The sequence below is a fragment of the Pelodiscus sinensis genome, chromosome 6 (assembly GCF_052426305.1).
Source record: "Pelodiscus sinensis isolate ZL-2025 chromosome 6, ASM5242630v1, whole genome shotgun sequence".
NCBI lineage: Eukaryota > Metazoa > Chordata > Testudines > Trionychidae > Pelodiscus > Pelodiscus sinensis.
The window spans coordinates 37,766,967-37,782,765 of NC_143057.1; the positions used below are offsets into that span (position 1 = coordinate 37,766,967).

The 15,799-nt window shown below is 40.6% G+C and overlaps 1 protein-coding gene across 5 annotated transcripts in view; it reads left to right on the plus strand.

The window, feature by feature from the left end:
- Positions 1-15,799, plus strand: part of VPS13A (vacuolar protein sorting 13 homolog A) — a 291,281-nt gene that overhangs the window by 105,401 nt on the left and 170,081 nt on the right. For all 5 annotated transcript variants that reach the window (XR_012904696.2, XR_012904698.2, XM_006122479.5 and 2 more), the window contains 12 exons: positions 2,061-2,145; positions 3,699-3,877; positions 6,231-6,387; positions 7,222-7,298; positions 7,466-7,525; positions 7,625-7,778; positions 9,468-9,584; positions 9,657-9,760; positions 10,261-10,428; positions 11,119-11,423; positions 11,863-12,010; positions 13,017-13,167. Coding sequence is in view for 3 of the 5 variants with exons in the window: in XM_006122479.5 (XP_006122541.3) it covers positions 2,061-2,145; positions 3,699-3,877; positions 6,231-6,387; positions 7,222-7,298; positions 7,466-7,525; positions 7,625-7,778; positions 9,468-9,584; positions 9,657-9,760; positions 10,261-10,428; positions 11,119-11,423; positions 11,863-12,010; positions 13,017-13,167 (1,705 nt within the window). In the remaining 2 variants the exon portion in view is untranslated. The remainder of the gene's footprint in view (positions 1-2,060; positions 2,146-3,698; positions 3,878-6,230; positions 6,388-7,221; positions 7,299-7,465; positions 7,526-7,624; positions 7,779-9,467; positions 9,585-9,656; positions 9,761-10,260; positions 10,429-11,118; positions 11,424-11,862; positions 12,011-13,016; positions 13,168-15,799) is intronic.

Consider the following 15,799-nt stretch of genomic DNA (forward strand, 5'->3'; position numbering starts at 1 on the left):
GGGCCCTCGGTCAATCTGTCCTGTCAAGCCTTTTTATCTGGCCCTTGGGAATGAAGCAGCTCCATGCCACTCAAAGTGGCTGGCTGCTTCATGTGGCTCTCTGCACTGCTTACTAGATGGGAGGAGCCTTTGTGCATTGTCCCCTGCACAGTCTCTCTGCACCTATTGCCTGAGAGGATTGTGTGGAGGTGGGGACAGGGAGCAAAGCCTCCTCCTCCCCGGTACATGGCACGAAAGAACCACATGGAACAGCCAGACACTTTGAGTGGTCTTGGGCTGCAAGCTGCTGGCAGGGAGCCTGCCTGAAGGTCCCGTTGGGCTGCTGGCCAGGAGCTGCCTAAGTAGGTGGCAGCAAGAGAAGGGGGAAGCAAGTAGTTGAGTAGTGACTCCATTATGCAATAAGCCTAGACTTTCGGGTAGTTGACTATTTGACTAATCATTTAAATGCCTATCCTGCATTCTAGTCTCCTATCCCAAGCTCCCTTCTGCACCCAATTTGCCTCCATAGAAAAGTGTGGCCCTTGAACACTTACCAAATTTTGGTATGTCTCCCTCCCCCCCTCCCCCCCCCAATGAAAAATTATTGCCCACCCCTTGGTTAGGAGGTGCTGACTTGGCATCAGCACACTGGTATGTTCTGGTAATGTGATTTGAGGGACAAAATCCATGTGTAATGAAAGCAACAGGCTCTTTCTGAAGGGAAATTCTAATTTTATCAACAGTATTTTGAAGAAACAAGAAAAAAATTACTATGGCCCTTATTTTCTCTTACTATTTTAATTTAATTTAAAAATCTGAAGAAATTCACTAAAAGCTAAAAATGAAGTGCAGACTGTGGAAGTGATTAAATTTAGGGGGATCTGGAGGTGAGGTGGGCTCCCGTACTACTTTCAGAGCCACCTCACTTGGACGTATTCAAAGGCTCCAAGGAAGCTGTGTTTTCTTTCCCATATACTCATGCTTTGTGCCTAATAGTAGGGCCAAAAGCTGCAGCAAAAGAAGCTGTCGCAGGTAACACCACCCTATTGTGAGGTGGGAAAAAGTCAGGGTGACTTGAGGGGATTATCTGCTGAGAGAGGGAGACTGCTGGAGCAATCAGACTCCTTTATGTCATTGCAAGGGGAAAGAGGATGGCAGAGAACAGGAGCTGTCGCTACAAGGGACCCATGGTTCAGAGGGACAACAACCCAGCCATGCCCTTTCTAGGAGCTCTGCACTGGATCTGCATCTTCTAGATAGAGAAGTTAGAGTAAAACGTGGACAGAGATGAAGGGTGGAGGCAGGGGTGTTAGACGCAGAGAAGAACAAGAGAGCTAGGGAGTGCTGAGTAGGTGCAGAAGGCTGGAGGAAAAGCCACAGGGTAGAGTTGGGAGTTCTTGGCAGGGACAGGATCACAAGGCAGATGGGAATGTAAGGGGTAGTGGCAGTTATAAGAGATGTTTGTGTGGGCACGGAAGGGAAAATTATGATGAGGACATGAAGTGGAAGGTGTGAGGGGTATTGATAAAGGAGATGGGGGAAATTAGGATTGGGCAGAAAGGACAGACAGAAAAGGAAAGGTATGGGTAAGGGAGGAGGCAGGAGCTAGGTCCTCAATATCCAGGGACTTGGGGGGCTGATCATGTAGCACTTAAGAAAGCCTTCAGCTCTCCACAGCACTTACTTTGTCTTGGCTGTTTGGACACAGGTCCTACCCATCTTGATCCCCGAAGCACTTTGCTGATGGGCTGGGGTCAGGACGAGAACATAAGTCTGTACCCTATGAGTATTGGCCCATACCAGGCAGAGCCCCATTTTGACCCTTTGCCACTCGCTGTGGCCCCATGTACTACTTCTGCTTTGCTGACTTCACTACCAAGGGAGCCTGCCCACAGTTTCAAAACTTTTCATTTAAGATGTTATTTTTAGCAGTCAATTAAAAATAATTCCTATGGAAAAATTTCTTCCTCATTATTGTAAAATCGTAAAATACATACATATAGTTGTCTGAAATTGCTGTATTCAGTCAAAATGGATAGAAAATTGAATTAACATATTTTTAAACATGTTTTTTGTTTCAGATTTCAGTAACTCCTCTGATTTTAACACCACAAGTGTCTCAAAATGTACTTCCTCTTTTGGAACTTCACTCGTTAACTGAGTCAGGTAAATTATTTTAGAGCACATTTTCTTAAATAGGTACTATAATATCTCAATAGAATGATCAAATTAAGTGTAGTATTTCTGTGAATTTTAAAAATATAAAGATGGTGAAAAGTAAACATAAGACACTTCAATATAATGTGGCATTGCAGAGCAAAGTTACTATTTTGAGATTCAGTTCATGTTGTGTATAACCTTCTTCCCCAATTGAAGATTCAGATGGCGTGGAAGAAGTGATAAGTTGCTAAATGTTTCTCGCATACTGAAAATCATAATTTCCATTGTATGTTCATTAAACAGCAATGGTGTTGGGTTTTTTGCTGTTTCCATTTTTATGCTTTGGATATATTGGATGACAGTGTTCAGGTGTGAGAGGGTTTAATTTGCCTTTTACTTTCTATTAAATCAAAATTTGTTTTAATGGTCAAAAAACATTCATGAGACTGCATAAATAACAAGTTCAAAATGTACAGTGTGTTCATGGATTGCTAATTGGAAGCTTGTGGGCAGCAGAGTTTTAGCTTTTTTAAAAGAGCGCTGTGACATGGAAACACATTTGAAGTAGAGTAAGATGATATTCATGCAAAAAAAAATCATGGTTCTGCTGAAAATACTCTTGCTTAAGGCTTCCCCATTCTAGCTCATTTTTTTTCTGAATGATACTGCAATGAAATAATGATTATAGAAGTGATCATCATGTGAAAAATAGAGCATCAAGTCTTCTGCAGGATCAAATAGAAGATGTCCGATGGGAGAAATTATTTTTGAATATGTATGTTCATAAGGAGGTTATGAAATCTCATTTATTGATTAAATTTATTTTTTTAGTTATGTAGGCTAATGTTTTTTCTAGTATTAGACTTCCTTATACATAAAAAGATCATCAATAGAAAAATAACATCTGACAAGGTTTGTTTACTTGAATATATTGTATATGTAATTATTTTAACAGGATTAGAGAAAAATGTAGTTCTTTTAAAATAATTTACACTGAGTTCTTTCAGTGCAGAATGTAGTTCAGTTCTCCAGTAGTTTGTGTGTGGATTATTCACACATGACAACAGTGGAGAGTAAAACATTTTTAAAAAATTACAAAAGATGAAAGAGACCAAGAGCAGATGTATCTGTAATCACTTTTAACTTTTTTTTAAAAAAAAAGATTCGATTTCAAATTGGTAACCTGTCTTTCTGGTTTTCCTTTTATTACATCTGTGGAACAGTTTGATCATTTATACATTTGATAGTTACTTAGCTATTATTTTAATTTTATTCCTGTGTTTTGCTTTAAATGTTTTTTAGATCTCCTGTCACATACATATCTTCTTCATATAGCATATATAGTCACTCTTGTCAAATAATGGCATCTCCAAATACACTCGGAGCCCTTTAAAAGTCTCAACCTTAGCATTGATGGTGTCTAATTTATTTACGAGATAATTTTATCATACTCATACATATATGGTTTATATTTCAGAGAAGTTTAGTACTATATTATTGCAAAATAATTGTTGGGTGATATTTAAAATTTCATGAGGTGATCATTAATACAACTTTAGATTTAGAATCAGAAGAAGAATTTTATGATGCCCCAACAAGTCCTGTGGAGGAGATGCCATTTTTTGAAGCCTCTTCTGGCTCTCTGACCAGAGTTCACAGTGTGAGAAGAAGGAGGTTACAGAAGCAAGAATCTTTGAAGAATATGACAGAATTCCAGCTAAGATTTGAAATATCTGAGGTAATGTAACTTTTTTTTCTTTCTCCTTAATATAGTCTTGTCTGCCTGTAGCATCTTCACAGCCTGGTGCATGTATTTGGAAAGTAAACGACTGTTCAACTATCCAATAATCATAACTTATTGGATAATCAAGTAGTGACTTGACTAGTCGCGTGCCCCTCCCCCCCCCCTTGCTGCCTTTATCATGGGGGTAGGGAGGCGCAGCGGGACTCTTGTACATTTCAAAGGCTGAAGCGCTGCAGTGGGAACACGAGGCCAGTGGGGACTGTTTGAGTCCCTGCTGGACCCATACTCCCTGTGGCGCTCTTCTCCCCCCCCCCCCCCCGATGCCTCAATGAGAGGCAGCAAGGGGGGAATAGGAGTTGGTGCTGGGGAGAGTCATCTTAAAAGCCATTTCCCCTCCAGCACTGTCTCTTGTATGCCACCTATGTCGTTCCCATATCCCCCCGCGCTGCTTCTATCAAGGGCAATGGGGGATAGGGGAGGCTGCTGCAAAGCAGCCTTTGTCCACGGGTCCAGCGGGGTGCTGCCCCCTTCTCTCCCCTCCACCCCCCCCCCCCCACAGATAGGGGCTACTACTACCAAGTAGCCTCTGTTCACAGCAGCCAGGGCTGGCCATGGACAGGGGCTGCTGGACTCAGCATGAGTTGGGCCCCAGCAGTCCCAGCTTGTGCTGATTGCTGCGCCTCTGCATTTTAGAAAGAGCCCGGCAGCTCTCTCTGCATTTTAAATGCAGAGTGCAGTGCTGGCAGCTCGAGCCGGGTCCTGAAGCTACCCCTGCTGTGGTTCTGCAGAGCTGTCCTATTGACTAATCATGATTAGCCTGATAACTGCATTTTAACAGTCTTACCCTGTATGTTGCTTACTCGAATCTATCTGTGTTCAAAGCCTCATTAATTCCATTGTTACCTCTTACAGTAGAGTCTCGATTATCCAACCTAAGCGGGATCGGAGGATGGTCTGATATCGGAAATGTCAGATAATACTGATAATTTAAAATTTAAAAATTTGTCCCTTTGTAATACCTTGCGGGGTCATGAATCTGCTGCCTTGATCAGCCCTTGTATTTCTCCCCAAATGGGAGTAAGATCCTGAGCTCTGCCTTATGGCAGGAGCGCAGCTCTCGCCCTGCGCCACTCCACGTCCCCTGGCAATGATTTTCCAGAGCTGTGTGTGGATTGCTTGAGCCATGATGGGGGGCAAGGCACTTGCCGCTTTCCCCAGAACGGGAAAAAAGTGACTTTGCCAACGGTGAATTCTTCAGCCACAAGAGGGCGCTGCAGACCTGCTAACCAGAGTTCCTGCCTAGCCCTGGAAAAGGGAAAGGAAAAGCAAGGCCACTATGGTGTGAAGCTTCCCTGAAGCCTCGTGTCGTGACGTGACGAGCGGCATGTCGGATAAAATGGAATGTTGGATAAACGAAGGTCGGAAAATCGAGACTCTTCTGTATTCTAATTGTTGCAGCTTTCATGTGGTCTCCCACACATCCTGAACAGTAGAGATTGGAAGATGCCTGCATTAGTATCAGCATCAAGAAATACATTCCTTCACCCCTATTTTCATACATTCATGTCCTTTTTGAGTTTTTTACCCTGTCCTTTCTTTAAAAACAAAACTACTGTGTTCTTATCCCATTTTAGCTCCCAGCTTTGCTCCCCCTCTTCAGAACTTGCCATCATCAGTGGAAGAGCCATGTCTGCAGTTCCTTTTCTCTGGGGCAGCCTTTCTCTGCCAATAATACTCCCATCTCCTAATAATTAAAATCTAGCAATATTCATGTTGCTAGATATCTTTGGTTTCTCTTGGCCTGTGTTATTGGTGCTGTTCGTTGTGAGATTTTTGCATTTCCCCCCTCTTGTTACCTCTTTGAAGCTTACCCTAGTAGTTGTATGAAAGACATAATTTAAAATAAGGTTTAAATGGGCTGTCTTATGTTCTCATGCAGAACCTTTGTCTTATGAAAATCCTAAAAAAAAAAATTGTTTGAATTATGGTAATACTTTAAATATGATAGGTCCTTTACAGATGTAAGATGCAATCCCTTGCCCACAGAGCTGACAGAATAAGTGTAATTCAGGAAGTCTTATCAGTATATAAAATATGATATTTTCTGTGTTTGAAATTTTTATGTTGGGTTCTTTATTTGATAACATGAATTACATTGATAAAGGAGTCTGTTATAGACTTTGTTTCTTTCCTATTCATTAGCTTTGGTACTTGAGAGAGCTTCTGTTTTCTCTACTTATGTAGGAGTAGCCACTAGTAGAGATAGCTAGATGACTGAATATAAATTCTGCTGAAACTATCTTTGTGTCACCATTATCACATTATGCCTTATAATGTTTTTTCCCAGGTCTTAATTCAGTTGTGTCGACTTGCTGATGGTACTGAAAAGCCTGTGCTACAGCTAAAAGTTTTAGGATTAGGCACCGAACTTAAACTAAGAACATTTGATATGGCTGCAAATGCTTTTCTTAGAGAAGTCTGTCTGCTGTGTCCAGAGTATATGGGTAAGAATGTACATGATGCTCTAAAATTGATCCGCAAACCTACAATAGCATGTTGCAGAGTTCATTCTTGGAAGTCTGTTGGACTGCCTTATGTCAGCTCAAGTTGCAGGATCCATTCCTCAAAAATTAATCACGAATGTAAATGGGATTTGAGAGAAAATAATTATTCATGGACAGTATTTCTTTCAATATATCCCTTTTGATGCCAGGAAAAATGCAGCATTTATGAAATGCACTGTTCTTGGGCCACACAGGACATTTCACCACATCCAGAAGTTTTCATGAACTTATTTTTATTACAGTCATCTTTGTCCACTAGACACATGATTTTAACTATCATGAGAATTACCTGTGTATCTCTGAAATGTGAATCTTATTTCATAAATAAGGCTATATCCACATGCACTCTGGTTACCTTGTGGGGTGTGTGTAGAGCATTTTAGGTTTCCATTTAAAAATATTTTTATGCTAATGATTGCCAAGGAAATCTTACAAACCATGAGCTAGTGCTGTGGTCTTGAAATTGCCTCCTGAATAAAATAAGAATCGGAGGGCTATATTGCTTTGGTTCATTGAAGTGGAGAGCTAACTACATGTGCAATGATCACAATCTAAATGTCAACATAAAATTTTGTTGATCATTTTAGTAGAAACACTCATTTATTCTGGGTTTGAGAGCGAGTCACTGCTGATCCTACACTATAGTGACTGATAATCTGTTTTACAATTCCATATAGTATGTATCTGATTATAACAAATGTTTAGATTGTTTTAATTATTTGCATTAGTTTGAAAAAGTGTAAACTAAGCTATTTTAACATTTTTATTTGAAAGATAAAGACAAACCTGTTTACATCATTACAACACTGGATAACACAGAGGATGATCTTCTTACCCTAGAATATGTAAAGGTAAGAAACAATGAAGCTAGAAATGTGATTTTATTAATCTTTCTGGTGATTATCTTTAAAACTCGGTGCATATGATATCTAAAAAGTCAAATTCATGCATCTGTAATAGATTTTGCAGTAAACTTTCTGTATGACATTTGCACTTTTTTTTTTTTTCTGGGGGATAGGCTGATATTAATGGACCGGAATTGAAAACTGCTTACAAGAATGTTCTGCAGCTGTTAAAGGTATGACTGTGATTTGTTTCTAAGTTTGTATATTATTATTATTTTGCAAAAATATTTTTTGGAAAGTGTGTTCCTATTATTAAAAATATCTTTTTTTAGGTGAATTTCTCCTCTCTAGATGTTCATTTGCATAATGAAGCACTTCTAAATGCCATGAATTACCTAAATAACTTTCTACCAAAACAAGAGACTAAAATAGCAGAAGAATTAGTCCAGGAAAAAGAGGAGAAAAAGGATGTCCTTAAGAAATTAAGTAAGCTCATTTTTTGTCTTGGTTTCCCTCTTCCTTTTGCTTTGCTCTTCACCCCATGCCTCCATCACCCAGGACATGTGACAGTCTCATTAGTTTTAGAGGTAGGGAGATGTTCTGAATGACAGAGAAAATGTTAACTGTGTGAAGATGGAGAAGCAGGAAGCCCTTCAGGCTGTTGTATTCCCAGAAATAAGGGAAAGGAAGGCTAACGATTGAAATAATTTTTTAAACTTTGCTGGTCACTAACACTTTTTAAAAAGAGCATGAGAAGAGTAGAAACTGATTGTGTTCAGGCAGAATGTTGTTGAAGAATGTGAACTATTGGTTTTTATGCATCTTTGCCTATACAGGCACTCAGCATTGGGAGTATACTAGGGGCCTCAACTAATTCATTCTTACTGTGTCATTGGTTAGTATAGAAACTGTCATTTAACCTTCTGAGAGTTGTTGGGCGTAGGCTAATTAATGTTAGTTTGGTCCAATATCTAAGTAGGAACCTGACTGGCTGTTCTGCACTTGTTGTACAGTTTATTTGAATTCCTGTTATGGTTTTATTTATGCCCAGCTGTTCAAGTCTGCAGCTGTGTATGTGATCTCTAATATTGTATCTTGAGTGTAGCCAGTGCTTTTTTGTGTGTGGGGGGGGGAAGGTGCTGGTACTCCAGGGGGAAAGTTGTTGAGCTCTGACTTGAGGTGTTGGTACTGCGTCTAGAGGTGCCAGTATGGAGTCCTGGGTGGTGCTATCACAAAAAAAGCACTGAGTATAGCTATAAATGCTGACCATGGACAAGTATGCTATTACAAAGGCACATAATGTACTATGGTATGTTATGAGGCTTCCTTATATACACTATGGATTCCTAGATGCCATTTCTGCCCTTGGGGCCATTGCGCTTTACATATCTAGCATTGGCTAGATGCAGAGTAGGTTAGGAATATGGGGAGCACAAAGACCACATTTCACCCCCATTTTCCCCACCTCTTGGAATGGCAATCGATTTTTCTCTTAGAGCTACTCTTTTTTCCATCTGTAGTAGAAAGCACTAATGTATGTTTAATTTTAAAAAATTAAATATACAGTAAACTTCCGATAATCCAGCACGTTTAGGACCTGGGGGTGCGGGATTATCAGATATGCCGGACTATCGGAAGGGGGGGCTATGAGGGGTCTTGGATGGAGTGGGGGGATGCGCCCCTCGGCGCTGAGGGACCAACCCGGCAGCACCCCAGCTGCTTCCGCCCCCCCCCCCCAGGCTTCCCCGAGTCAGCCGCTGGTCAGTTTCAGCAGCGGCTGACTTGGGGACGCCTGGGGCAGAGCAGCTGGGGTGCTGCCAGGTTGGTCCCACAGCACCAAGGTGAGGTGCTACAGGACCAACCCGGCAGCGCCCCAGCTGCTCTGCCCCCGGCTTGCCCAGATCAGCCACTGGTCAGTTTCAGCAGCGGCTGAATCGGGGGAGCAGGGGACAGAGCAGCTCCAATTGTCCGGCTCTCCGGAGCACTTCCGGATTCCAGATGGTGCCAGACCACTAGGAGTGCCAGACCATTGGATGCCAGACCACTGGAGTTTTACTGTACAAACTCATCCTACTACTGAACTTGAAATGGGTAAGATGTGTCTGTAATTTCTGTGATTGAGGTATTAGCAAAATGTAAACAATAGCTTTAGTGTTGTTTTCAATTTTCTTACAGCCTCAAAAAAATCCAAGTATGAGGATGTCGTGGATCTTCATGTCTGTGCAGATTTATCCTGTTTACGTGTTTTTATTAGAGAACAAAAACGCAGAATATCTGAAATACACATAGAAGGTAAGAGTGAAAGTGAACATGTAGTTACAAAATACTGACAGATATTTAATTATGCTGCTTGGATTTTTTTAGGTCTGGATTGCCAAGTGATCAAGAGGAAAGCAGCAACTGAAGTGTGTGCAAAGTTAAAGAACATAATTGTTATAGATTCTGATGAGATGGCATTATATAAAAAGGTACGCATTTTCATATATGCTATTAGTTTCTGCTGCGTGGTGGACAGATGGTAATTCTTGCTTAATTTCTGGACTCTATCATCTGACAATATTTTCTCTATTGCTCTGTATGTGTTCCTACTAAGAGGTATGTGCATACTTGTCCAAGAATCTAAATGTCAGTCCCTACCATGACATTGTGATGGCTATACTTAAAAAAAAAAAAAAAAAAAAATCAGCTTTCTGTGACTCATACGCTCAGCTGCCCTTTATGGCCTCTTACTATACTGATTTTCAGTTAGCTGATTTATATCTGCTGTTTTTATAATTCAGCACTTACAATTCTTCCACAGATTTTTCAAACTCAGTATTTGTAAAATTCTTTAAGATCCATAGCTTAAAGGGAGCCTAGAAGTAGGAAGTATTACTTTTTTTTTGTAATAGGCTGCTGTTAATTATTTCACGTTGAACTTCTCTGTTAGGTTTTTATTATTATTAATTACCCCTTTCTTTATTTTAAGGCTCTTTATATCACAGGAAAAGAAGTCTTCAGTTTTAAAATGGTGTCATATGTGGATGCTACAGATGGTGCTGCCTATACAAATATGAATATTGTGGACAGCCAAGTTTACTTAATTGTTGGTTGCATTCAAGTAGTTTTTGTCAACAAGTTTGTATCAACTATTTTGGTAAATCAGATGTTTGTCTTACCTCTCACCCCACCCCTGTTTCCTCTACACATGTAGGTAGCTGTGTCAAACTGGAAGTGGAAGAGGCACATGAAGGATGATATATATTTACAGGAGCTCCCTTATTTTTGTACACGTGTCTAGTTAATCTTGGGAAAGAAAAATAATTTTCTTCCAAAATTAAAAAATTCCAACTTTAACACACTCACCAGCGAGAACTGAAAAAGTTAAACTGCAGTACTTGTATAAATCTGCTGTTATTATTCATCATTATTCTACATTTTTATGGTACATGACCAGATTTCAAACTCACCTACACAGTTTGCTGTCACATGACATTGGAGTATTAAATAATCAAAATGATGCCTCTTCCCTAACATTTGTCAAAACTAACCATTCTTAGTGATCTTGGAATAGATTACATGCAGTTCCTTCCATCATGATTCTGAGGTCTTTGAGGCTGGGATTCCAGACTCCATCTTTAATACACATATAAAAATAATTGTACACATGCATTTCAATTCCACTGCAATTATTCTGTAAAGAATCGCTGTAGGAAAACTGTGTGTGTATAATATTGCCACTTATGGAACATAGCATTTGGGACATAATTTTAAAGGGTAATTAATTAATGTAATGTTCCCATGTTTAATAGCATCAGATGTAATGACAATTTTAAATTATTTTTAGGCTTTTGTAAATAACTTCCAAGCTGCTAAGGAAGCTATTACTGAGGCAACTGTTCAAGCAGCAGAAAAAGCAGCTACCGGTGTAAAAGAATTGGCACAACGGAGTTCCCGAATGGCACTGGATATTAACATTAAAGCACCTGTAATCATAGTGCCACAGTCAGCAGACTCGGCTAATGTCTTGGTTGCTGATTTCGGTCTAATTACTGTAAATAATGAGTTCTGTATTAAAACAAAGGCACGATATAACATTCCACCTGTTATTGACTGTATGACAGTGAAGCTGAGTGAACTGAAACTGTACAGGTAAGTGAACTGAAACTGTATATGTATCCATGTTTGTCAGTTCTGAAATGTTTCATCTTGACAATTCTACAAATTGAAGTGGTTTTATCTAAAGAACAGGCTTATGCTCATCACTTACGTAGCACCATTAATGTATGTGACACTACAGATAAATAACAACAGAAATGTTTGTGAGAAAATAATTAAGGTGGTTGTTTAAGGAAAATATTTACCTATACAAGCCTTTTTAATAGAAGTAGATATCCAATGAGTGTGTCCTTTTTGAGCATACCTTAATCCATACACACAATTCACTACTTACAGGGACAAGTTCTATTCCTCATTATATAGATACTATTCAAAAGGATAATGCAAATGCAAAAATGTTTCATAGTTTTGTTCTTCAGATTATTAAGTGAAGGATATTGGATTATGAACATCACTTTATTTCTATCCACAGAACACATTTTGAGAGAGGTTCATTACAAAGTGAAATACAGCTGTTACAGCCACTAAATTTGGAAGTTAGTATTGAACGAAATTTAGCTGCTGCCTGGTATAGTGAAGTGCCTGATATTAAAATACTTGGACGTCTTAAGCCTATGAATGTAAGTATCCAATACTGGAAATGATAGAAAAATATTTGTGGGAAGCTGAGGAATTTCACTGTCCACAAGTGCAAAACTTCTTGACTTGGTGGTGGTTTGATTATGAGGTATAGCGGGAGTGGATTTTCACTGATAGCGGCTGAAAAAGGGGAAGGCAGTGGTGAAAAATGGGAGCTTACAAAGACACTTTCATGAACTGGTCTAGGATAATGTGAAATGCAGGTGGACATTGTCTCCTTTATTATTATAATATAGCTCACTCCTGCAATATCCTTGATTTATGCTTGTGTTCGGTATTTTGTATACCTTTTCAGGTATGGTTTGAAACAAATTCGTGTATTCTTTTCAGAAACTTTTTATGGGTTTCAGTGTATGTCATTTAAAAATCAGGACTGAATAAATGTTTTTTCCAACATGTATTCTCATTAAAATATATAGGCAAAGTTTGTTTTCTATGTTTGTTCATATACATTGGTTTGCCAGACTTAGAGACAAAACTAATGATTCTGAGTTGAAGTATTATGTGACTAGTCCCATGTGACAACTTCCAACAAATATAATTCAGACTCTAACTAGATCTGTTAATAGTCTCAGTGTTCATGTATAGACACATATAGCAATATAGTTAATTTAAATCTAGGTAGCTGAATATTAAAAGTTTTCATAGTTGAGCTAAATAATTTGTGAACCATACATAAGCTGAATTCTAACTAACGCTGATTTTAAGTACAGAGGAGAATTGATACAAATGTTTTTCCTGGTTCTAGTCTTCTGAGCAAAGACTCAGGTATACTAATTTATATTATCGGAATATAACAATACAGAGTCATGACCAACTAATGAATAAGTCTACTTTGTTAGTAAATGCTTGCTTTTTTAGAACAGATTTTTAGAGTGGAGAATGTTTGAGTAATGGACTAAAAAGGAATGAGAAATTTTGTCTTATTGAGTGATACATGTTCAGAGTAAAATAAGTTTGTTCTTCAAAGTTACCCTTTTTTTAAAGCTCATTCTCAGTCAGGAAGACTTAACTACTTTATTGAGGACTCTGAATGAAAATTTAGGGGGCAGTTCTGGTGCTCCACCTCCTTTACCAGAACTGAAAGATACCAGTAGCAACTGCAGCGATGCCCGCAGTACTTCCCAGCATTCTGCCGGTATGTTCTTTAAACTTAAGCAACAATCCAGAAGCATTATATGGTATTACCAGGTTAAATTTTTTGGTGTATTTACAAGGATGTCTCATTTTAACTATGTTTAAATCATATGTTTATACTAGCAAATTAGCCCGTCATAACATGGGATTTTCAGGTCTCTCCTCCACGTTGGTCTCTCTCTCTCGCCTGAGCTCTCTTGCGTGCTCTCTCTCTCTCTCTCCCCTACTGCCCCCCCCCCCCGCCTCTCTCTCTGTCTTTCTTTCTCTTCTCCCCGTCCTGCCTCTCACTCTCCCTTTCTCTTCTCTTCCTCCTCCTCCTCCTACCTCCCTAAACAGCCCCTTGCTGAGGGGCGCAGCCTAAACAGCCCCTTGCTGAGCCCGGCTGAGGGGCGCAGCACTCAGCTGAGTGCCACAGCGGGAGGGGAAGGGGGCAGTGACGTACACAGCCCCGCCCCCTGACCATGTATGTCACCGCCCGCCCCCTTCCCCTGCCTCTGTGGTGGCTTGGCTGAGTGTTGCGCTCTCAGCCAGGCTGCCGCGGGGGAGGAGGGGCAGGGTGGTGATGTACACAGCCAGGCGGCAGGGCTGTCTACGTCACCGTACCCGCCCGCCCCCCCCCCCCCCCCGCAGCGGCCCGGCTGAGAGGCACACCACTCAGCACCACGGCGGGAGGAGGAAGGGGGGTGGTGACGTAGACAACCCCGGCCCCTGGCTGTGTACATCATCGCCCCACCCTCCTTCCTGTCCCATCGGGGCTCAGTTGAGTGGCGCAGCGCCAGCGCCACTCAGCTGGGCCGTGGCCAGGGAGCAAGTGGCGTCAAGCAGCCCTTTGGGCCCAAAAGGCCGCTTGCCGCTGCTTCCTCCCCCTCCAGGGCCCGGCGGGAGCGCTGCTCAGCTGAGTGGTGCAGTGTGCAACGGAGGGAGGGGTAGAGGGTGGGGCTGGCCTGAAGGGGGATGGGAAGCAGAGCTTTGTGGCGGGGGAGGGGAATCAGGGGTTGTGGGACTTGAGGGGAGGATGGGGGGCACTAAAGGGCTGCTTGCCGTCACTTGCTCCGCTGCTGGGGCCCAGCTGAGCAGCACAGCACTGGGCCGAACCACCACAGAAGAAGGGAAAGGGGCGCGGGGAGCTGATGTGTACACGGCCAGGGGCCGTGGCCCTGTACGTCAGTGTTACAGACGCACAGACAATGGGCTACTATATATATGATTCCTTGGCCTTGTCTGAAATGTATCTGGATATGTTAAGAATGAATTAAAGTAGAAGTAGGGCTAGAAAAACAAGAAGTAACCTGCTGCGGTAGATCTTGTGATAATGTATTTTACTAGAAAAGTTGTATCCAGGTTTTTTTGACAATTTAAGAAATGTGGAAGACATTCAATAATCTACATAAGAACATGCAAACGGCCATACTGGGTTAGACCAAAGGTCTCTTTAGCTTAGTATCCTGTCTTCTGACAGTGACAAATGCCAGGTGCCCCAGAAAGAATGAACAAGAACAGGTAATCATGGAATGATCCCTCCCGTTACCCATTCCCATCTTTTGACATTCAGAGGTTAGGGGTACAATTTCTGCCCATTCTGTCTAATAAGCATTAATGGACCCTTTATGAAATTATCTAATTCATTTTTTGAACCCTGGTCTTCACAACATGCAAGGAGCACCACAGATTGGCTGTGTGTTGCTGGAAGAAATACTTCCTTTTGTTTGTTTTAAACGTGCTACCTATTAATTTCATTTGGTGACACTTAGTTCATATGTTATGGGAACAAGTAAATTCTTTTTCCTTATTCACTTTCTCCACACTAGTCATGATTTTGTAGACCTCTATCACATCCTCCCTTAGTCTCCTCTTTTCTAAGTGGAAAAGTCAGTCTTTTTATCTCTTCATATGACAGCTGTTCCAAACCCATAATAATTTTTGTTGCCCTTTTCTAAACTTTTTCCAATGATAAAATATCTTTTTTTGAAATGAGGCAAGCACATCTGTACACAGTATTCAAGATGTGGGCATACCATGGATTTATACAGAGACAATAAGATATTCTCTGTCTTACTATCTATCCCTTTTTCAATTATTCCTAACGTTCTGTTTGCTTCTTTGACTGCTGCTGCACATTGAATGAATGTTTTGAGAAAACACTTTGCTTTTTAGTATCAGTTATTTATCTCTATTCACGTTCATCTTTTCTTTCAGTCACTATGTTAAAATTGCTTGTCCCAACAGAACCAGTATGACTGGATCCACCAAAAATCTTTTTACAACCAGAATCTATGTAGGGCCTGTGCAATACAGGGTATGAACAAGTAGTAACAAAAAACGCTGTTATGAAGAACCGTCTACATAAGAAGAAACATGCAAAAGCATGAAGTAAAATAACAGGCCCTGTTAACTACCTCCATCCAACTCTCTTCCCCAAAGCATAGATGAGATTATATAAGCCTCCTAGGCATGAATACGTAGCCCTAAACAGTTAAGCCTGTGTGTTTTTACCTTTTGTGGAATTCTGATCATTAGAACAATGTTTTTCTGTAATTTTCAGATTAAAATAATACTTTGCCATACAGAAGAGTGGACTTGGTAAAATCAGATTATTTTGGGGGCTAAGGGGAAAGGATGTAACCATATGAAGA